Source organism: Triturus cristatus, chromosome 10 (genome assembly GCF_964204655.1).
Source record: "Triturus cristatus chromosome 10, aTriCri1.1, whole genome shotgun sequence".
Classification (NCBI taxonomy): domain Eukaryota; kingdom Metazoa; phylum Chordata; class Amphibia; order Caudata; family Salamandridae; genus Triturus; species Triturus cristatus.
This window is the reverse complement of record NC_140593.1, coordinates 140,408,080-140,431,374: the sequence shown is the minus strand read 5'-3', so window position 1 is coordinate 140,431,374 and position 23,295 is coordinate 140,408,080. Positions and strand designations below refer to the sequence as shown.

The 23,295-nt window shown below is 43.5% G+C and overlaps 1 protein-coding gene across 4 annotated transcripts in view; it reads right to left on the bottom strand.

Moving 5' to 3' along the window:
• The window catches only part of ATP2C1 (ATPase secretory pathway Ca2+ transporting 1), an 831,636-nt gene that overhangs the window by 150,116 nt on the left and 658,225 nt on the right, over nucleotides 1-23,295 (bottom strand). For all 4 annotated transcript variants that reach the window (XM_085630651.1, XM_085630649.1, XM_085630650.1 and 1 more), the window contains 2 exons: nucleotides 12,883-13,039; nucleotides 8,179-8,349 (listed from right to left, as the gene is read on the bottom strand). In XM_085630651.1, coding sequence (XP_085486777.1) covers nucleotides 8,179-8,349; nucleotides 12,883-13,039 — 328 coding nt within the window. The remainder of the gene's footprint in view (nucleotides 1-8,178; nucleotides 8,350-12,882; nucleotides 13,040-23,295) is intronic.

Genomic DNA, 23,295 nt, shown 5'->3' with positions numbered 1-23,295 from the left:
GGGTTCTGAAGATAGTTTTATTATAATGATCATGTTTTTTCCTTCTGGGTATCCCCTTCTTAAGTTACATACGCTATTTAGATGGAAGTGACACATATAGAAAGCACGTTTATTAATGCCATTATTTATTACAACATGACAATCAAGTCTGCTTGTATATATTAATATTTAGTCTGAATTAAATTTGATGTTCAAAAAAATTGCTAGAGTTATGAACAAGATTTCAAGAAATATGAAAATCCCTCAGGCTCCTTGAGGCCTTTATTCACAGCATCAGTTGTGAATGGCATCTTTGGAATTTTGGAGCTTTAATGGCTGGTAAAAGCCCAGAGCATTCCATTGTTTTCAATAGCGCTCCCAACATTCTAATGTTCTAATAAAGATTACAAGTTACTTACTTTCAGTAAAACTCTTTCTGGTGGATACTCAAACTATAGATTCCTCCCATTTAGAAGAATCACCAGGTGCCAGACTGGAACCGAAATTCTTAAAGCAAGTATCCCTGCATGCTGGCCACACTCGGCCCTAGAAGTAATAGAGCAGAGACATTTATATATATGTAGGTGCCACCCCTGCATGCGGACATCCTTTTCTTTTCTGCATTCCCAGGTGTGGCACAATTGTGACAAATTGCACCAGACAGTGTGCTGAAAACTAGCATCAGAACTTCTTGCTGTACATGAACACAGGCATGAATGCCCATTTTGAAGCCTGACAGATATTCGAGAAAGAAACACCCCTCACCAACACCTTTGTAACAGTCATAGCTCTGGTAGGATGGGCTTGTGGCCCATAAGGGGGCTCCTGTTTAGCCAGAGTATAACATATGCACAGGAAAATCCACCTCTACAGTTTCCTTTTCTGTACCGTCTACTTTCATGGCACTTGGAGATCTCCTAGGTTCAAGCTTGTGGAACTTCTCCTGTTTCAACGGATGTGGCGGCGATAACATATGAAAGTAGATGAACTAACCACATGGAAGGGCGACACAACCTTAGGCAAAAAGGCAGCTTGTGTACTTAGCACCTATTTGTCCAGCAAGATGGTGTAGGAAGCTGCACATACAGTACCTGTAATTCACTAACAAGGTGTGCAGAAGAGATTGCAAAAAGGAACCGTTTTGATGTTGAGGAGCTGTGGGAAACAACTATGCACAGGCTCAGACAGTGAAAGTATCAGAAACGTGAGAACCAAGTTAAGGTCCCATTGATGCATGATAAAGGGCTATGGCGTGAATATGTGCATCAAAGCTTTCAGAAATGCATTACAGCAAGCGATTTTAAAAGGTAAGGTTGGTCAAGCAACCATAGAAAGGCCAAAAGGGCCAACATAACCTTTTAACTGTGGAGTACCCCCTAGGGCTGGCTTCTCCAGGGACGTTCTGAAAGACTGTTTAAATATCAATAAGAATGCCATCCCATGGCTGACCTATGTCAAAAACGTCTGATTCCTTATAACTGAGCATGCTCTATAATTTTCCTGAACATATAGGACCACAGAGTAAGGAGCGGGTTAAAAAGAGCTTTTCTTCGTATCGCAAAGAGATGCGGATCGAAAAGTCCCTTGGATCAAGTTCTATCATGGACTAAATGCAAATGTTTAAGGCATTGAACCATACTTAATTTGGTTTGCTAAACCACAGTATAGATTTTATTTGACAAGGTTGAGGCTAAATTTAATCCACCATTTAGTTGGTTTTCCCTTGGGTGGTTCATGGATTGCGTTTTTTTCTAAACGTCCTTGTGATACGGTTTCAATTTATTCAACTGCACACTTTATGCTATTTTGCAATTTTTTAACATTCATTAAGGGTTTGTTTTTTTATGTCCTATTCTTTTGCATAAGCATTTTAGTTCATATAAAGAGGGTTTAGAATATGTCGAACCCTTAACCTCTCCAGAAATTTGCATGGTCACACTAAGGGGCCTATTACTATGTTAGTTGGTAATCCTCTGACCGCTCGTCGGAGGCTTACTGACCGACATGGTAGGTTTACAATCGCCTGCCGAATTACAATGTCGACGGTTGTAGTGTAAACCGGCCAGTTAATCAGACTGGCTTCTGACGTGCTCAAGGAGCCTGAAGCGGCCAGTCGGACACCTCCATATAATCCCGTACGGACGATGTTTCCACCGTCAGGGATTATGATGTTGGTTTCTGACAGCCTTTCCATGTTGGCCTTTCCGACATGGAAAGGCTGTTGAAAAGAGTGACTTTCGGGGTCCCTATCAGGGCCACTTCTCCCCTGGCACTCCGGTTGTGGGCATGGCTGACACCCATGGTGCCCCCTGTAAATCCCTGCACCATGTGGCAGGGACCATGGCGCGCCTGCAAGATGGTGCAGGGATTTCAAGAAACTCATTTCTCTATGGGAGGTTGTGCTGCAGCCGGTTTACGACCGCCACAACAGCTCCCATAGAGAAATGGGAGTTTGCGACTACACCATGTGGGTTGCATTGTAATTGCGCTGTCGGGGCCGCCGACCTCCGGTTGGTCGGTTCTGCAACCGCAGAGATGTCAGTCAGAGGAAACTCCGACCAACATCATAATGAGGTCTTTAATGTTATTACTGCTGCTATGAAACTCAGGAAATTTTATGGAATGTGAATGACCTTTGCTTTGTTTTTAGCTTTTTAATATATACTGTATCTGTAACTTGTTGATTTGATTATCCTATCTGCTACTAATTGTGAATGTACTTATGTTTTGTGCTTTTATGACCAGTTTATAGTTGAATAATGATTTTGACTGATTAACATTTAACGGTGCCAACCGCAGATAAAACAGGCAATAAAACATCTGATAACTTGGCCTGCAAGGGATCAAGGTGACTATACTAGGCCACCAGTTGCATGCATTTCAGTGTGGTGTTTAATCACTACACTAGCGGCCATGGCGCAGCCCTCAAAATCTGAGCTCATAGAACATATTTTGCCCCGTCTTGTCCACCCTGAATCATTTGGGCTAAACTTACTCGGAGTTCCTCCAGGACAGTTGACAAGATCTTTCTGGGCCATGTCCCAAATTACATGCATGTAGCGACCCAAGAGGCAGACTATTTAAAATTGGCGTAGAGCTACACTTGCTGAAGAGAACACCTTTTTACTAAACTACTAAATCCATTTAGATTCTGTATTTGACAAACCACAAGGTAATGCATTCTGGTTTACTTTACTTGTCTAGACTTATGCCACAAAACTTTCGGGTGTTTGCTCAAGTACGTAAGGACACCAAGAGTAGGATACGTCTCGTCTGGCCAGAGGTCAAATCCCATGGAGATTTGAGCATGGCTTTGCACATCTGGCTGTTCAAGGGTACGCAAGTGCCTCATTGGTTGCCAGTAAGGGTACTGATGAGGCTGGCCCTGGCTGTAGAATCTCAGCAGGTTTGACTTTGTCTCTACAGTACGCAGATGCAAGTCAAGTATTTCTAGGGTCCGGAGTATCACAAAAGAGGCATTTCCCTCTGAGTGGATGCGGAGGGGCATTTCCTCTCAAATAAAAATTGCCCATGCACAAAAGCCTCGAGTGATAAGGTTAATGGTTCTGAACTGTTGCGGCCACGGACTCTTATCCTCTTCATTATATGAGACAAATTCCTACCACGGACCGTGACCATCACCCCAAGATTCTCTAAACCCGTAGGCCCTGTCCCTCTTCCATCGAGCGCCATACGCGTCACCCTGGACTTAACCGGATACCTTCCATGTCCCTGACGTCGTTTAACCATTAACCTTATCACTCGAGGTTTTTGTGCATGGGCAATTTTTATTTAACTAGTCCTGATGATGATCCGATATCCCCCCAAGGATCGAAACACAGTTGTCATCCTTACACATCCTATTTATTGTATATAAATTATTGTGAAGGTGACCTTTTGTGTATTAGATGTTTCACTATCTGAAATATTTACTGATTGAAACATCCATGAAATTGCCTGAACCCCTTTTCGCACTTTGTTTACTATGCGATATGTAAGTTGTAGGATACAGGCTTGTATCCCACTGAGATTGAACTTGCATTCTTGTGATTATTGGAATAAAAAGTTTGTATATTAAAAGTGCCTTTGTCCGGCTGGACATTGGCTGAAATATAGTACCGATTGTGGCTATATTTATTGCATCATTGATCTTTCTGCTTTCAGGGACCCCCGTTTCCTGTAAACTATAAGTTCCCAAGGTCCCTGACCAATCCCTTTGGGTGCCCTTGTTTTTTCCACTCAATCTCTAGCAGAGTCAGGTCTTTGGAGTGCTGACTATGCAGCTTCTTGCCTAATTTCGAGTAGCGCAAGGGGAAAGGAATCCAGTTTAGCCTTCTATAACTTTAACATGCTTTAGACTTTCCCTTACAAAAGGACTCGAATCAAAAGCATGATTTGGTGTGGGAGAGCTTCCACGATCTTCAGTAGAAATGGCCCCGTGACTTGGAGCAAGACCATTGCCTCAGGCTTGACCTCTTCTTATGTTCTATGAAGCCTTCAGGTTTTATTTTATAAAGTTATATATAGCGCGAACCAGATCCCGAGGAATATCACAGCGCTTTACAAAAGGATGAAAGGGAGAGTACTACTCCAGTAACGATAAGTAAAAATGCCAACCAGTTGTAGTCACAATAATCACATACAAGTGGTACACAACTAGAAGAGAGGGAGAATACAGTTCCAGTAACGATATCAGATAAGAATACCAAACAGTTATATTCACAATAATCACAGACAGGTGGTACACAGCGAGTAAAGAAATAAACAGGTCAATAACAGGATGCTACAGGGGGCAAACCTTGCATCCGAAGGGGCAGAGAGCAAAAACACAGAATGGTGAAAAGGATGTAGAGTCAATCAACACCTGCTGTAGGATCAATGGTTGCGCGCGAATGCACATCGCCCAAATTAAGGTAAGAACTTGTTCATTAGGAAAGATTTGGCTTCAAGTTTGAAAGCAGTTAGTGATGATATTCTGCACAAATCCGGTGAAAGAGTTCTAGATCTTTGGTGCAGCACCTGAGAAGGCTCGATGACAATTACTCTTTTTATTCAGGATACGTGGTTTCAGGAGGAAGTTGTTAGCGCTTCTTGAAGCCCTCTCGCCACATAATTCAAGCTTTTGTGCTAGGTACCTGGGTGTGTTGTCATGCAGGGCTTTGTGCGCTAGAACGATAATCTTTAACTGGATTCGGGCTTCATAAGGCAACCATTTAAGAGACTTTAAGACTGGGGAGATGTGCTCATTTCGTTTGGTACCAGTAACTAGTCTGGCCGCAACGTTCAGTGCTGACCTCAGTGGAACCAGGGTGTACCTGGGAAGGTCACAGAGCTTTGCGCTGCCATAATCTAGCCTCGGCAAGACCAGTGCTTGGACCGCTTGTTTGAAGGTGTTTCAGGTGCATCAGAGCGCATGTGTCATGTGAATCAGAATTGTTGCCGAAACAGATACCAGAGACGCACACCAGGTGAATCCTTGACCTACAGATTCTTTTTGCATTTGCACTATGACTTGAAGCCTGTCATCTTGATAGGAGACAGTTTCTTCACAGGTACACTCCTGTAGTTTACATTTGGAATTGCGTCTGTAGACCAATAAAGTTATAAGTGTTGCTCCAGAATCACATCAAAGAGTGCAGAAAGAATATAAGTTATGTGCGAGGGGGACTGTATAAGGCTGTCACTTCCAGGGCAGCACAAAGTCACTGTGAAGTTCAATACGCCACCTGCTAGCGCACAGGAACAACTGCTGTAGGAATTCGAGATCAAGCCTGGCTCCTGGTGATTATATCAAAGGTGAAGAATCTGCATTTAGAAGTATCCATCAGAAAACTTGGAATAGTGCAGATGAAATTTATGCTACCTCATGGTTTGAAAATCTCCATGTTTGTGTCCTAAGTTTGACTCTGAGCCAAGAAGATATCACAATGCCATAAGAAAGTTCAACAAAACAACATCGCATAACAAAATACACTGCTACTGAGTTTTGCAAAATGCTGAACCTCTTTCTTGTAGGTCAAAACTCCAGAAAACCATGGGGTACTCAATACTACAAAATCTGTGTCACATAACATGTTGCTAAACTTTGAACTATGTTCTGTTACTCTTGGCATACCACAAAAATCGTGTAAATTTTCCCTGCAATTTGTACAGGGACTGTGTTGCACCATATTGCTCTAGGCTGAGCTCTGGGACTCCATGGGTAGAGTACAAGACATCTCACCCTTGGAGTGGACTGGGATATGGTTGTGCATCATCATGGTCTTTTTTCAGTTTAACTCTAAGATGGCACCCACATTCTTCTGTTGTGGACTGGTTACTTGGTTCATAACAAATTATGTTTGCTTGATTGAGCACTCTGGTTTGGCCATATAACATCACTCAGTACATCTTTGCACACACCCATGTGGATAAGAGGGCTATTTCATTGTGCCTGCATTGGAAAGCTCCATAAACCCCAACAAGCTTCTGGGGTCCATGCCACTGACTATATAGATGTGTCTGGTAAATGCAGTTTGCACCAGAACACCTGCTATATAATTCTGGATGTTTTATATTGCCCCAGATACTATATAAAGGGCATGCTTTTTTCTGGGTTGTCCAGAGGTAATGTCCTGAATTAATTACAAACAGACTTGAAGATAGGTTTCTCCTCTTGCATGAATAGTCCAGATGGATTAGGATACTGGCCCACATAAGAGTTTCACAATGGTAAGAAATTGTGGTTACCACTGTCTCCGTACCAAATCCTGAGTCAATTGGATCTTCAACATGCCATACGGTCTGTGGCAATGTTAGAAATAAAACATGACTGCAGCTTCTCAACTGAGTGCTAGCCATACAGATTGGCTGGCTACACCTATTAATAGATTTTTTTAAAGATTATACAAACCTGACCAGAATGACACTATCTCAATTTTAAATGGGATAACATTTACAAAATTATTGACAACTGATATAGGAACTCATTGAGGCAGCAGACAACCATATATATCCCAAAATATGGTTTATCAGTGATAGAGTCTGAAAATACATCTGCAGTTTGTTTATTGCATGACAACTGTCCTGCACAGTATTGGATTCATCTTCCACAAGTGTCTTTCTGTATGGGATCTGAATCATCCAAACTACTCCCAAATGGAAGACACAATAAAGCAAATGTAATTTTCTAAAGTGCTGCAACAGAGGTCAACTGTACAGCAACATGAAGGAACAATGCTGAAGGCAAATTAATTTAATAAAACGTGGTCTAGACCCCCATGTAGTAACAGATTGGTCATGAAATGTGGATGAAAAATCTGCACTGACATTTACAGCCAGCCTTTAATTTTGTGATGCAACATTCATCTTAACAGGTGGCGCAATAACATCTCCACTCATAAGGGATTGCAGAATGACAGCACTAATAAATATTGATAACATGTTTAGATTTGCAACCCTATGATTGATTCCAAACAAGGTATGGCGGCATACAAGGGAAAGCAATCCACCATCCTTTTCTCTGCATTCCCAAACTGATTTCTTTTTTTTTTTTTTTTAAAGGCCCCGATGTTGCTTTAAAATAAATAATGTTTTCCATTAGGGAATACAGAGAGAACATGCCTCTGGACCACTGTTTGCTCCTTCAAGATCACACAATGCACAAATGGAGAGGTGTCCACCCGAGATACCTTCCCGTTGGCGAATCAGTTATCTGCTTTGCTGTACTGAGAACTAATCAATGGTTTGCGACTCCCAATTAGGGCGGGAATCCACTTTCAGGCCAGCTGCTAATTGTGATTGAGAATGGATAGCAAAATTTATTTTGCAGGTTGGAAAGATATTTTGACTTGCAAAATGGGTTAAGTACATTGCAAACAACACTTTTTATTACCAAACCATGCAATTTTGCAAACAGCATGATTGGCAAAAGTGTTTAGTACATTGGGACACTAGTTTCTCCTGAAGAGGAAGGGGAAATGAAGATCGCTGATAGTTGTATTAATAAACAAATTTCAGATAATACCAGCATGGGAAGTCTGGTGTTACCGTTTAAGTTTTCATTCCAATAAAGCAAGCTCCTCATGACGTTGCACTACCGATCACTGTTTGTTTTATCGATGGAACTTCATATAAATGAAAGCCGTAACAAAGTATCTGCAGATTGTGACACCACAGTAACAGCTTATTCTCACATATTATTGTGCACAGTGTACATACCAATAGCTACTGCTGTCTCTTGTGAATCTCCAGTTATCATTTTGATGGCAACCCCAGAGCCAATGAGCAGGTTGATGGCTTCTTTTACACCAATCCGTGGAGGATCCATCATTCCCACAAGGCCAAGGAAGGTCAGCTGCCCTAGTTCAGGTCCAGAAGCTAAAGCTAGCACTTTTGAAAAGAAATATGAAAATAGATGTAACTGTTTAACCAATTAGATCATCCTTATAAACTGAAAACATACACTTAAGAAGCATAACATGCATATTAATCAGCACAATTATGGTTATACTATACCTTTAACTGTTTAATTAGATGTTTAACTTTAATCTGACTACAACAAACATCAGGATGAAAACTGCATTACAAAAGTCATCCACAAATCCAGACATAATTTCTTGAATTCATTCCAAATCGGTTGTATTTATGAGACCCTTAACCATAGTGAAAAAGATCCAAGATACAGTATATTGTGTAGAAAGTAGTCCACATTAGCCTAAATAGGGGAGTCTTAAAATTTTTGAGGGATACGAAGTGAATGTTGCAACAAGGACTGCAACACCATTCAGCCGACCTTAGACTGTTTTCACTCTTCTAAAACAAAGGAAAGCTGAGCAAAGGAGTGGAAAAAGACTAAACTGCCTCTCTGCAAGTGGTCTAATATAGCAGCAGTGTTTCTTATACAGTGGGCAACAAAACAGTCCGGGACCTGCTTAACCGCTACCCCAAAACAGTTTAACACTCAAAAATACACATTAATATAGTCTGCTTTCCCAAGGTTTTCTTAAAGCCTTATCGAGTTAAGATCCCCAGAAAACTACAAAAAAAGTTATCAATTCTGAAAATACTTGTCCTGAGCACACAATGCCTCTCAGCCACCCTAGGATCTAAGCTGAGGAGTGTCTCTTAATACTAAGAGATGGGAAAGCGGAGGAATGAATGAAGAGAATACCCTGTGCGAAATAAACTTTGTTGCTACTTTGGACAGAAAAGATGTTATAACTTGAAGAACCACTTGATCTCTGAAGAAGATGGTGAAAAGTGAAGATGCAGAAAGAGTCTGGAGATCCCTCACCTTCAATGCTGAAGTGATCGCTAGAAGGAAGGCCGTTATCCAGGTAGGAAAGTGGAAAGCAATTTATTAGTTGAAACATCTGCATGTATAGAAGATATGTAACAAATTCAAGTCTTGATAAGTCAGAGGGAACTTACAATGACTAATTATCAGAAAGTGAATAACCACAGGCAGCTTAAAAATACATCCAACAAGGTAAGAACATAAATGCCAAGATGGAGGCTAAACAACCCTTTAAAGTGCCCAAACTCAACCCTTTTCAGCCAAAAATACAATAAACCTGAAGAATAAGGACTATGGCAACACAGAGTGGATCCACAAAGCTATCCTGTCACCAGGAAGAAAAGATATATTCCAGAAGATAAACTATCGCCATAGTGAAAGAACGAATGACTAAAAGAAGGACATTTAAGATCTCTGCTGGAAGATTATAGAAAGCAAGAACCAACTGTTTAATTGTTCAATTGAAAGAATGGCAGCATCTGGGTTGAGATGTAGAATCTCCTCCTTCCCATTTGAAAGTAGACTCTGTTGCAGAGGAATCCCAAACGGAGGCAAAGACCAAGATGTGGATGCTCAAGTTATGAAGGCTGCTTGGTAAAATGATCTGTAGTAGCCACTCATCTTCTGTTATTCTCCATCCCTGATGGAGAAATAATGCCACCCTACTCCAGACTTGTGTCTCGTGAATGTGTAGAATAAAAAAGTCAACAAGGGTTAGTCGCTGTAGTATATCAGGAGGATGTCATATTAGGATGTCATAACTTGACTGAGCCTCTGCCTCAGAAAAGACCCAAACGCTGTTGAGTAGTTGCTGCTACATCTGGTTCCTGGTACACTGGTGACTAACTCGAGAAGGAGCCTACAGCAGTGTCAAAGCAAACGTTTTGAAGGTGATGAGAGGCCCCGTTTCACAGCTGTAGCTGTACTTCATACACACTTTATTTCTAGGTAAGAAGAGACTTCATCTCTGGTCAACCAGTGCCCACTGAAAAGCATGTCCTGAAATAGGCTTGAATGTCCCACACTAGTGCAGGGGTGCGAATTCATCAGTAGCACTGAAGACCACCAACATCATGGTTTGTGAAATGGTGTGCAAGCCCCTCTACATGGATAGCTTGGCTAAATTAAATAATTTTTAAGTGTGTGGGAGTACCATGCAAGCTGAAAGGATCCATCGGATAACTTAAGCTCACAGCTGGCTAATGGAAACATCTTGCGTGAAAGGAACACAAATTCTTTTATTCTCTCGAGTGGAACAGGAGGTAAAATGCCTGCTTTAAATTAGAAGGTGGTTGGCAAAGTTTATCAAGATTTGAGGAGCGGACAAAGCCCAAAACCTATGGAGGATATGTCAAAGCAGATTTAAATGTTTGCAACATAGGTATAAACACTGCCAGAATGGCTTGAGGCTTGTCTCAAGCCTGCATGATGGGATTTATCAATGCCTCATTAAAGGCTAAAATCTGGTCAGAGGATTTTTTCTCCTAAAATCTTAGTAAATAAAGGCATCTTGGTCTCCACTGTCTCAGTCTGTATACATTGTCTCTGCAACCTCCTCATGACAGCTGAAAATTGTATTCGGTATAAGTTGGACCTACGAGTGCAGGGAATGTCTTCTCCAGGGAGGTGTCTATACAGCTTATGTTTTGTAGGTCCTTCAGTAAGGCTGTTGCCAGAGTATAAGAAGGTATATATGAAAAGAAAGGTGCCTTATGAGTTCTGTTTATATTGTTATTTTGAAAAGAGATCAAGAAGAAACATCAAGTTTCATCACAGTCGCACTTCAATATTTTCATATTCTTTTTCAGAAACTCATTTCAATAACCTTACCCTTTATCATACGGAGAAAGAGGATCAGAGAATCACATTTATTACATCATATTAATTTGATTCTGCAGGAAAAAAAGTGTCCACAGTCAGAAGTGAGTAAAAATAGTCATACATGAGTAAACAAAAAGTTGTAGTCACGAAAGACTATTTCATACATGGCAGGTTGCTTCCGACGTTATTTTTTGAGGAAGAAAGGTTGTGCCAATCTGAATTTTTAAAGTAAGGAGTACAGATTATAGGAGGACACAATTTTTACCATACACTATTCTAAATGTCAGGGCATCTTGGACTCTGTGGATACTCAAACATCACTACAGTGTTTTAGCCCTTTGCGAAGTACCTTCCTGGAAGTTAGCAGTCATTTTTGGCCCAAAGATTGAGGTTGACGTATTAAGACCCTGATGATGAACTGGTTAGACCTATACCTTCTCTTACAGTGAAGGATAGGATACTCCATTAAATCAAACACATTACTTAGAGACTGTACTGCTCAAGGAGGGATATTTCATTGTCTTTTTGGTCTAGTAGCCACTTACTTCTCTTGCGCGGTGCGTCGAGTGAGCAAAGGAGTGTTGTGGTTTGCGTTTCAGTACCCAATGGCCTGCTGTGGAGATGCTGCAGGTGTGTGGGTCTGATTTTGTCTCAAATGATTTGAGATGAGCAGGTTCTTTTATGCAATTCTTGTGTCTCCCAGCAGCCCCATATGAGACATGTGCTCCACGTACGTGGTCCAACCTCCTGTGTTATTAAAGACACATCCATTCCCATTTCTTTTGAGCAGTACATAACACTGCCATCCTAACTGTTGTGATAATCTTTTCTCCACAAATAAGATGGCATTTGATCCCAAAAGATGATGCGGTTTCTGCATAGATTCTTCTGTAGCGAGAGAAAGCAGTTTCCAATTGTCTTCGTCTTAGTGGGCATTTGGTTGCTGCTGAAACTGGCACGGTTGGAACAGATATCAAACAAAGTGGAGCCCAAGGACAAAGAGGCTACTAAAAGAACATGGTTGAGACCAAGTCGGTGTCTACTGTTAACGTAAGTGCATAATTCCCTGAAGATATATGTTAAGCAGAGTCTTGGAAAATGTCCAGCATAGAATACTTAAACCTATTCAAGAGAAGAGATGCAGTAGTGAATAGGTGCTACAAATGATTACAAGATCGAGATCCCCTTTGCTCTTAAACTATTGCACTTATGAGCTGAGAAACAATTTCTAAAGCAAGACCAGGTGTGAGCCCTATGCCTTCAAAGAGATATAGTGCCATCATTCATTGTGGGCACCATCAATTTGGCTTTCCTCTCATGAATAGCATCATAACGCATCAAGCCACAGAGCGAGCAGGATGTTGCATCATAAGACAAGTCACCACTGATAATAAGTGAGTGTATCCAGTTCTAACATCAGACAGAAACAAGCAACAGAGGGCTAAAAACCCAAGGATTGAGGAAGGCACATCTAAAAAATCACAAGCAAATCAAAAACAGAAAGAGGAAACATCAATGGCTCTGTTTCCTGCCACAGGGGGAGGTGGGGAAAACAAAAGCAAATATCAACGGCCAAACACCTGTAATACCAACGAAACATCCCTTCTGGTGGAGCCATGAGATGTGATTGTGACAGCAGAGCACTATGTGGCATCAGTGAGAGCAGACTGCTATGGAAAAAACATTATAGCTCCATTTTGTGCCATAGAAGGGAGTTCATTTAAAGAATCTTTGGGAGCAGGTATCCTTAAAAGGTATGTGTACAGAACTTGAACACAAAAATTAAACACATAATGTGTACTCACCCCTAAGTCCTGAGGTACCCATGTATGCCTTCTCCTGATGGTACAGTTCCCTTTGTTGATTTGTCAGTGGCAAATTCTGTCCTTTCGAATAGTAAGTACTGCAGTACCGAATCACTTGCTCAAAGGCACCCTTCATAAAGCAAATCTCTTGTTTATTCTGAGGAAGGAAAAGAATGCAACATTTCAAAAAGAAAGTTCACCACTTTTGCGCTGCTCAACAGGTTCAGTACAAGCCAAACAGATGGCAAGTCACAAGCAATAGCAAACAAAACAAGATGGACGGAGTGCTGAAACCTTTCAATCGCTCACACCGTCAAGAGATCTGGGTTTAATCCATCGTTCTTTCGCTCACTATGCCACCCTTCTTTGGACCATATGCAAATCAGTCTTGACCCTGCTCCTCATGGGAACAGTCCAGCCTAAACTGCCAGGCCAGGTCCTCTCTGGACCCGAAACAAGCATCCTGGGACCAGTGTTGGGGTATCACCCCTCATCAGCCAGGCTAGCTTGAATCCAGTGGCTCAGTGAGCAAGGGACCCACGTCTGGGTATACCAATGGCCACTTAAGGCAAACATAGCAAACAAAACAAGATAATGGATGGAGTGCTGAAACTTTTCAATCACTCACCCCCATGATGATGCTGGTTTCTGGTCCAGGGAGGGCCTGGCAGTTCGGGCTGGACTTTTCCAGTGAGAACAGGGTCAAGACTGATTTGAAAATGGGTGGGTCCAAAATGGGATGGCCTAGTGAGCAAGAGAATGATGGATGATGGATGTTCGCCCTAAGAGGCCAAAGGAAAGCCCAGACTCGGGTCCCTTGCTCGCTGTGCCACTGGATTCAAGCTAGCCTGGCTGATGAGGGGTCATTTCCCGAAAACCGGTCTCACGATGCTGGTTTCTGGTCCAGGGAGGACCTGGCCTGGATGTTTGGGTTAGACTGTTCCTATGAGGAGGAGGGTCAAGATTGAGTTGCATACAGCTGGGTCCAAATTGGGGTGGAGTGGTGAGCAAAAGAATGATGGACTAAACCGAGATCTCTTGACTGGGGATGAGTGGTTGAAAAGTTTCCGCAGTCCGTCAATCATTTTGTTGTGCTTGTTATGCCACAAGTCATGCAATATAAATAAATTAATAAAATGATTATTTTTTTTATTTTTTTTTAAATAACACGCGTTTTACTATACCGTATTACAAACTAAAAAAAGCTTATCATTGTCTGCAGTGGAAAGAAAAAAATACTTTAAAATATTTAGTGCTCACGCTTCCTTCTTCAAAACAGGTGGGGAATTTCCATCAAAGTGAGAATCAGAAAAAGCATTCTCAAAACGAAAGTTGTAGCTTTAAAACGTTATCAGAGTGCCACATCATTAATCACATTTTCGAGGGCCCGTCACATACCTCTGCGCACTAATGGGTCCAAAACAACAAGGGCTAATGAGTAATGAAATCACCACAACAGTAATTTGTATTGTGTTCTTCCCCTTCTCCTTTTCTTGCCAACTTGTTGTGAAACGAGTATAAACAACCCACACATACTGGCAAGGTAACAAAATGGGTGCCACAGCACAGAACATTCTGGCAAATATTTTCATCTTAACAATCAGATGCACCTGGAGAGTATTGCATACAAAAAGATGAAGTGCCCAAACAGCTTCCCTACAAATGTATGGAACTACTTTGTGGCTAAAAAGTAATCAAAGCTGCCATAACTCTGGAAAAGTAAACAGGAAGTTTAAGGAATACCACAGTTCATTTCACAAGATTCCGAAACGCAGAAGACAAGCCATCAGAAAATAGCAGATTTTGGTTACCTTGATCTACCACAGATCACCAAATTGTCCTAAATACTAAAGAGATTCCATCTTTTTAGAGCAATTTAGTGTAGGAGGCTCAGATAGGAAGATGGAAATGAAGCATGCCGGCCAACTGCACTTTGTTAGTCATTCTTCAATTAAATGTGATAATCAATCTACTCCGATACATCATGATGCTCAAGGATGTTTTAAGCATTAACAAAGATCCAGCAGCAGCGAGATGCATCATAGCAGTACCTGTTAAATGTAATTAACTGGTTCATTTATATCGTAAAGGGCAAAAACCGGAATGTGAATAAGTTGGTTCAATAGTGGTTACTTTTAAAACCCTGTCTAGCAGAACAACCTACTGGCAATATTATTTGCAACTAGAACATAGCAGAGGGTCAAAAATTGAAACTGAAAACACAGAACTGATAAAAGGTACCTCATGAGAATGGGAGGCTGGAGAGGAGGACAAAGTGGGACAGAATAGTAAAGGAGGGGGTAGGTGAGGGAAAAGGATGAGGAGAAGAGAGAGGAAGACAGTGTAGGTAGCCATGGAGTTGGAGGTGGGGAAGGAGGAAGAGAAAGAACAATAATGCAAGTGGAGGCAATATAGGGGACATACAGGGAAAAATAGAGGTGTGTACTTGAGGGAAGGAATGGAGAACGAGACAGAAGTACAGAGTTGAAGTTAAGTTAATAGAGAGCAAGGAAGAGAGCGTGGGAGAAAAGGGACTAAGAGGAGATAGGGTAGTTAGGAAAGGAGATGGACAAGGGAGGGTAAGGAAAAGCTGTATGAGGGTGTCTGATGTTAAGGGAAGGAGCTGGTGGCAAAATGGAAGAGGGGAGGGAGGACAGGACCTAGGCACAGGGTAGGTGAGGCCTTTGCAGAAGGAGTTGCAAAGAAGACTGGAAGATAGGAGGGAAGGACGCAAGTGCAGAGGAGGTAGAGGGAAGAAGGAAAGGTGTGGAGGTAAGTGCAGGGAGCGTGTGGAAAGAAGGAAGTTAAGGTTAGGGAATGAAAGAGGCAAGGAGAGGGGGGTGATTACAGGGGAAAGTGGAAATGGGAAATAAAAGGGCTTGAGCAAGGAGAGATGAAGCTTCAAGGGGGAAAGAAGGGTAATATCACTGTGTGGGTACCAGGTCTTTTTACTAAAGAAAATGCAACTATTCCTCACAGAAAGACACTTCAGAACATCTGCTCAAGTTCTGGTACTCTTGAACGTGGGTGATGGTAAATTGCTGCTTAATGGCAAATCTAATCCAGGGCCTTAAGAGCTATGACAACATCATTCACATACTTGTTGGAACTCCACTGGCACACCTTGAAAATCAGCTGCTGCATCAATTACAAATCTCAATCAATACCCTTGCTTATCTGGCAGACAAGCTCATCATCTCTGGTGGCTCTTAGCATACCTGCAGCAGGACTTCATCCAGACTAGAGGGGAAAAAGTGTGATAAATGATGTGGCAACAGGCCTTTTAAGACTATGTGCCTAGGATCTGGCACAACTTGTATCCATTAGAACCACCCAAACTCTGAAGGCATGTATGAATCAGAACCACCCAAACTCTGAAGAGGCAACTTTTTAATGAAAACTACATAACTAATTAATACCAGTCAACTTTGGCTCCCAGAATCCACCTACATCTTAAATAACTGCAGCTTTGCCTGTAACACTCTACCGAGCTTTGCTGCCTTTTGGCTAGCTTTGCGATATACAAATACCATAAACATACTGAATAAAGTTACAGTATTGTTATGAAGATTTAAACAACTGTTCACTAGTGAAGAGGGAGGGAAGGTGGGAGCCTGCACAATGCTTTCCTTCTCCCCTTCAAATGCATGCTCACGCTCATCTCCTCACTCAAACACAGTACTCTTGTTCATCACCCTCCTTTATTTATACAACATTTTTCACATACTTTTAACAATATTCATCAACGCCAAGAAAGGATTTCAACTCCTCAGATTGTCCTCCCTATTGCTGCTACTAAACTCTTCTTTGGTGTGATCCTTTATCAGTTATTTCATGTCCCAAGTATGCCACTTCTTTCATCCTCACTTAACACTTTTCTTTCTTGTCAATGCATGTTTCTCCAACTGTTTCGTTACTTCCTCAAATAATTGGTTATGCTCAGTTTCACTTTTCCCCACAATAAGTGTATCATCTTAGAAACAGAATACTTGGTTCATGTTCCCAAAAAAGTTTATCATTATCCTCTGGAAATCCGCAGAGACTGAGACTAGCCCAAATGGCATTCCACTGTAGCGAAAAGCTCCTAATGGGGTAACAAATGACGTCAAGAGCCTAGACTTTTCATGCAGATTGACTTGATTATATGCAGCAGAAATGTCTAGGACACTTAACATAACTCCCACCTCCCATACTAGTTAACATTTCTGATATATTCGTAAGTGGCTGTCTGCCCAACCAGATGTTCCTATTCAAGTCACGCAAATCAATTCACAAGCACATTTTCCCCCTTCTTTTGGCACTTCAACAATTGACGCCAACCATTCAGATACTTCGATGGGCTCAATAATCTGTTTTGTAACAAATTGCCCAATTCTCGTGTTATGGGTTCTCCTATACTGGGAATATTTCTCACTTTATGGCAGTGGTTCCCAAATGTTTTTGGAGCCGCAGCTCTCTTGACCAATTGACCTCCGGACGCAGTAATTACATTACTTTTTTTTGCAGGGGGGGGAATGTAAGCTTGGTCTCTGTAGTCCCTCCTTAGTGACCACAGGACCCCTTTTACGCCTAAGAGCAAATAGGAAGATTTTAAATGCCTACTGCTCAACACCTGATCTTTGGTCAAGCATAGTTCTGAATGCTGCTTGTTTATAGAAGCCAATAACATCAAGATGGCCTTCATTACGGAAGCTTGGACTAACAAGGCCTCCGGGCCGGATATAGTTAAAGCCACCCCCCATAACTATCTCTGCCATACCTTAGACAGACCCTTAAGGAAAGGAGGAGGTCTTGCCGTTATATACCACAAGAGTTTAACTCCCGTTTTCGAGGCAGCCTCAAATGGCTCATGTGAGGCTCTATCTATCCTGGTTCGTTACAGCCCTCAAGACTCTTTCAGAGCTATGCTCTTATATCGACCCCCAGGCCCCAAAGGTGGCTTCCTGGATGCGCTTGGCTCTTTTTTAGAAGAAGGTTGTTGTACCAAATCCTTCACCATTCTTGGTGATTTTAATTTCCACCTAGAAGATGCCTCCGATCCAGACACCGCCAGGCTGCTGGAAACTATGGGAGGTGGGAACCTTTCGCAGCTTGTAGCGGGCCCTACCCACAAGAAGGGTCATACCTTAGATGGAATCTTTACTAATTCCTCCACTCTGTCCGTCTTAGACATTCTACCTCTTCCCTGGACTGATCATGCGGCCATTATTTTTGGAATTTCCTCCTCCCCTACCTCATTGTCCAACCCTAAACCCAAAGGTAAAATAGCCATTCGGATATGGAAAAGCATAAATCCAGTTAATCTGGACTCTACCTTGACTGATTCAGTCCCTCCTCTTTCTTCCAATTCTGAGGAAGCTACAACAAGGTATGAAAACTGGATCAGGGCAGCCTGCCATAAACTGGCCCCGGTCAAATGGTGCTCCCCCAGACCACTAATCCCATCTGCCCCTTGGTTCTCACAAAAACTGCAAACACTCAAATCAGAGTGTAAGAAATTGGAGCGCCAATGGAGAAAGGGCTATAATTTAAATGATAGAGGACTTTATAAAACTAGCCTCTTCGCCTACAAGAAAACACTGCAGGAAGAAAAAAAGGTTTATTTTTCAGACAAAATCGCAAATTCCAAAACCTCAGCTGATGAACTGTTCAATACAGTAACTCTGCTCATGACCCCCTCCAAGCCGATCGCGCATGGCGATATTGAATTTTGCAATACACTCGCAACCTTCTTCTTAAACAAAGTGGATACCATCTTCTCCTCTTTTAATAACCAAGCAAGTACGGTGAGTGTTAGAAATCCTCTGACTAATATAACACCACCTGACCCCATTTTTAATACTTTCTCCCCTCTGACCATTCCGGAGGTCTGTACCCTTCTAATGGGCTGTATATCCGGGTCTCCCAAGGACCCTTGTCCGGTCTCTATACTGAAGATGGCTCCGGCAACCATTTCTAATTCCTTGACCCCGACACTTAATCAGATTCTGGGGACGGGGCATTATCCGGTATCCTGGAAAACTGCCTCCATGCTCCCTCTCCTAAAAAAAAAACAACTTAGAGCCAAGTGACCCCAACAACTATCGGCCCATCACACGCCTTCCCTTGCCAGCCAAGATCCTGGAGAAGGCTATGAATATGCAGTTAAGCCGGTTCCTGGAAACTAACGACTTGCTGGATCACTCTCAGTACGGATTTCGGGCAGGGCATAGCACGGAGTCCACCCTGATAAAAGCCACGGAAGAAATACGTGAGGCGGTCGACCTGGGCGGATCCGCCATTTTGATTATGCTAGATCTGTCAGCGGCCTTCGACACGGTTCATCATGACCTACTATTGGATCGTTTGTCGAAGGTCGGGGTCCTAGGAGTTGCTTGGGACCTATTAAAATCCTTTTTGACTGACAGAACTCAAACGGTGGACCTGGACGGGGAAACATCGAAACCTTTTGTCCTTCCCTGTGGAGTCCCTCAGGGCTCCTCCCTCAGCCCGACGCTTTTTAATATTTATGTAACACCGTTGGCTGCCCTCATTCGGTCCTATGGCCTGCTTATTACCTCCTATGCGGACGACACCCAAATTGTGCTATCCGTACAGAAGGGGAAGGAAAAGGGATTGGCCTCCAGCGGTCAAAATTGTATGGCGGCCATTACTAGTTGGATGGCAGCCAATTGCCTAAAATTGAACTCTGGCAAAACCGAGGTGATAAGCTTTGGCAATAACCCCAATCTCTGGTCCCCAGCATGGTGGCCGAGTGAGATGGGGCTTTTACCTGAACCCGCACACTCGGTAAAAATATCTGGGTGTGATGGTGGATAACACCCTCTCCTTCGGGGATCAGGTTAGTAAAGTGGTTTCCACTTGCTTTTTTATCCTTAGGACTCTGAAAAAAATTAAACCCCTTCTGGAGGAAGATAGTTTTAGAACGGTAGTCTCTACATTAATTTTATCCCGTTTAGACTACTGCAACAGTCTTTGTCAATAAACATCTTAACAGACTCCAGATGGCTAAAAACGCGGCAGCAAGACTGCTTACTGGCACGCCTAGATTGGTATCGATTAAGAAAGGTGTGAGAAGTTGGCCTGGTATATGATGTCACTAATTAAAGTGACCACCTTGTACCATGCCAAGCAACCCTTATGGTGTGGTTGTAAGTCAACCTTTTCAGACCAGCTGCCCTAGTGGTAGCGTAGGCTAAGCAGTCTTTCAGGCTAAACTCGTTTAGGCATGTGAAGCAAGCTGTTTTACCATATGTAACCCCCTTTTATACCAGTGAAAGGACACCACACAGATATATATTCAAAATATATATGTATTTATTACTCAAAGTATCCCCTAGACTCTTTATGAGCACAGGAGCACAAATCGTTAAACAAGAAAGTATCACAATATACAAAAGTTGCACTTCATATGGATAGGCCCTGGTGGCCGCTCAAACCATATACTAAAATAGTGGTATAAGTACCACGAACAGGAAAGGGAGAAGGCCTAGGGCCTCTAGAATCGCTGGGCCTACAAGGAGCTAACTTTAGTTAGTGACCAGGAGGTCCACGGGTCGCGTGTGCAGTGAGGAAAGTTACACGCGGGCGCCCATAGGTTTTCAATGGGTGCGTAATAGTTCAAAAGTTACTGCTAGAAGGGTCTTCTGGTTGGACTACGAATTCAAGACTTCAAACCTAGACATTAGAGATGTTACTCTACACTTGTGCACCGGAGTGCCAGCTTTACCTCACCCACAGGAAGCGGGTGCATAGGGCTCGAAGTGCGTCGGGTTTCGTCTATCTGTTCAATGGAGCCTGACGACAAAGATGCTGCAGGCGGTCGGTCCAGAAGAGATGCGGTGGATCCAAGGGTGGATCGGAAGTGTAGAGGACCTGTAAGCAGAGGGGACAGTGTTCAGAGTCACTAGCCAGTGACCGGCGTGGCACCAGGTAGGTACCAGGCGATGTCGGGTGCAAATAGGTGAAGAGGTGTAGCTTGTCTCTGCAGCCACGTGGTCCCTGAAGGTCGACGACGTCCAGGAGTCGGTTCACGAGCTGTCCCACGCAGGCTCTCGCTGTCGGCGGTGTCGGCGACTCAGAAGAAGCAAACAAGCCTTGGCAAAAGCAGGAGTCGCAGGAAGTGAAGAAAGCTTCTAGCTCTGACCAGCAAGGTCAGAGGGGCTGCTCCTTTGGAGGGAAGCAGGGGCCAGTCTGGAGCAACCAGACCAGCGTCGTAGTTTTCAAAAAGGTTCGCCAAGATGGCCACTAGCCAACTGGCCAGGGACCGGGTAGGCGCGTCAAGTCGCAAAGTGCAGAGGGGCCCCACGCTGATCGTGGAGATGCTAGGGGGCTCACCTTTGGTGCAGATGCTGCTCGAATGTTGGGCTTCTCAGGACCCAAAGCACAACTCGGAGGGAGCCTCTGTTGTCGCGCTTGCAGCTAGTCGAGTGTCTTCCAAGATGGCTGGCTCCACGTGTCTCGGTGCCTCCACGAGTTCCTTCTTTGCAGGGACTGTGGATCGGGCGGTGAGAGGTCTGGAGGTCCAGTTCTTGTCGGTCTCTGGGCTCGGGCTCCGGCGGCGGCAAAGCAGACGTCGATTCGCTGGTTGGTGCTTGCGTTAGCAAGATGGTCACTCCCTGACCATAGGGGAGATTTCCTTCAGTCTTCTGTGCAGCAGAATGTCGAAGTACCCGTCTTCTTCTTAGTGTTAAGTTGATTCCAGGATGTCTAAGTCTTTGGACATAGCTCCTACCTTTAAGCGGATTCTAGGGGCCGGACTACCTGCTAGGTCCCTCCCTAAGGGTGGGACCAGGAAGGGGGGTGGTTACACCCCCAATCCTTTGTCCAGCTCGCCCCAGGTCTGGGGCTGGTGTGCCCCAGGACCGGTTTGAACTGGCATATGCACCGAGGCTCCTTGTGAGCATCAGGCATGTCTGATTCTATTCAAGCCCTACCTGACCAATACACAAAATCCTGTCTGGGGTGGTGCTCGCACCTCCCCTGGCAAGAAACCCTTTGTCCACGTCTCCCAAGCTGGAAGGACTCCCAGCAGCAGGAGGGCAGACTTGTGTCTGTGGTGGCAGCATCCATTTTGTGGAGCTGAGGCTATGTCTGATTTTACCCGGGTTTCAGGTTCCGTACATGTCGTGTCCCTCTAGAAGGGTGGAATGCTAACCCCGTCGCCAGAATTGGCGAGGGGTTAGTATTCCAATTCGTATGACACCTTACTCAACATGTTTTGATAAAGCCAAACCAAAGATAGCATTTAACCGCGAGGTTCATAATGCACTTAAGAGTATATGGTATGGCGATATCTGGAAACGGTAGAAGGGAGTTGTTCCGACTACTGCAGACAGGCTCAGCTCATGCCAGAGCACCATCTCACATGACACCCAGCACTCTGCCTTCAGGATTGTTAAGGCCTGCCATAGGAGTGACTTATAGGTTAACATGTGTCCCATTTAAGGTTAGGCATAGGCATACTACACCTAAGTAAGAGGTGGATACACCAACTTACCCCAGCTGAGTGATCAGCCAGTTGTGTCAAATTGCTAGGCCAGGCCAGGGGTGGCACAATACATGCTTCAGCCCCTGGTAGGCCTTCGATACACCAATGCCCTGGGTACCTAGGGTACCCTGTTACAGGGGCTCACAGGGTGAACCAGTTCCAATTGGTCATGCACCTAAAGTGCATAGTGTCAATTTAGTAGAGAGAACAGCAGGCTGGGGGTCTGATTAGCAGGCCCACAGCCTCAATATGTCGAAAACCAGTGAAGCAAAAAGCAAAAATTTGGGGTGACCATAGGATAGCAGACCCTACTCTCCTACAAAAGGGATTACCCATCTTCATTGGCTCCCAATCAAAAAAAGAGCCCTATTTAAGGCTCTTTGCACGGTTTTCAGAGCCCTTCAGGGAACAGGACCTAAAGATCTGAGAGAACGGATCCATTGGCACACCTCCAGGAGAGTTCTGCGGTCATCTGAAGCTAAAATGGCAGCAGTTTCAAGGGCAAATAAGGCCAGCTGGGGTGGCAAGAGCATTGTGCTCAGAGCTACCTTCGCCTGGAATAAACTTCATTTTTACTTGAGGTCTGCTACGGAACTCATAACTTTCAGACGAAATTTGAAGACTTGGTTGTTCCCAGACTAATATCCGGTCTCTTTCGGGAGGGTGGACTTTCTTCCAGGGAAACAGTGCGCAGCGCCAGGACACCCTCGGGTAACACTGCGCTTTATAAGCTTGTATAACATAACATAACTTCAATTTAATCCCGGTCAAAACCAGCCAGGGACATCGGGGTGCTGCAGTGCAAAGTTTGGGATCCACTACTGTACATGTTCCTCCACCATTTCAGATGAACATGTCCACTGGTTTCACTTTACCTAGTCTTCCTATGCCTTATTTGCCCCTTTTCATTCCCACTCACATCA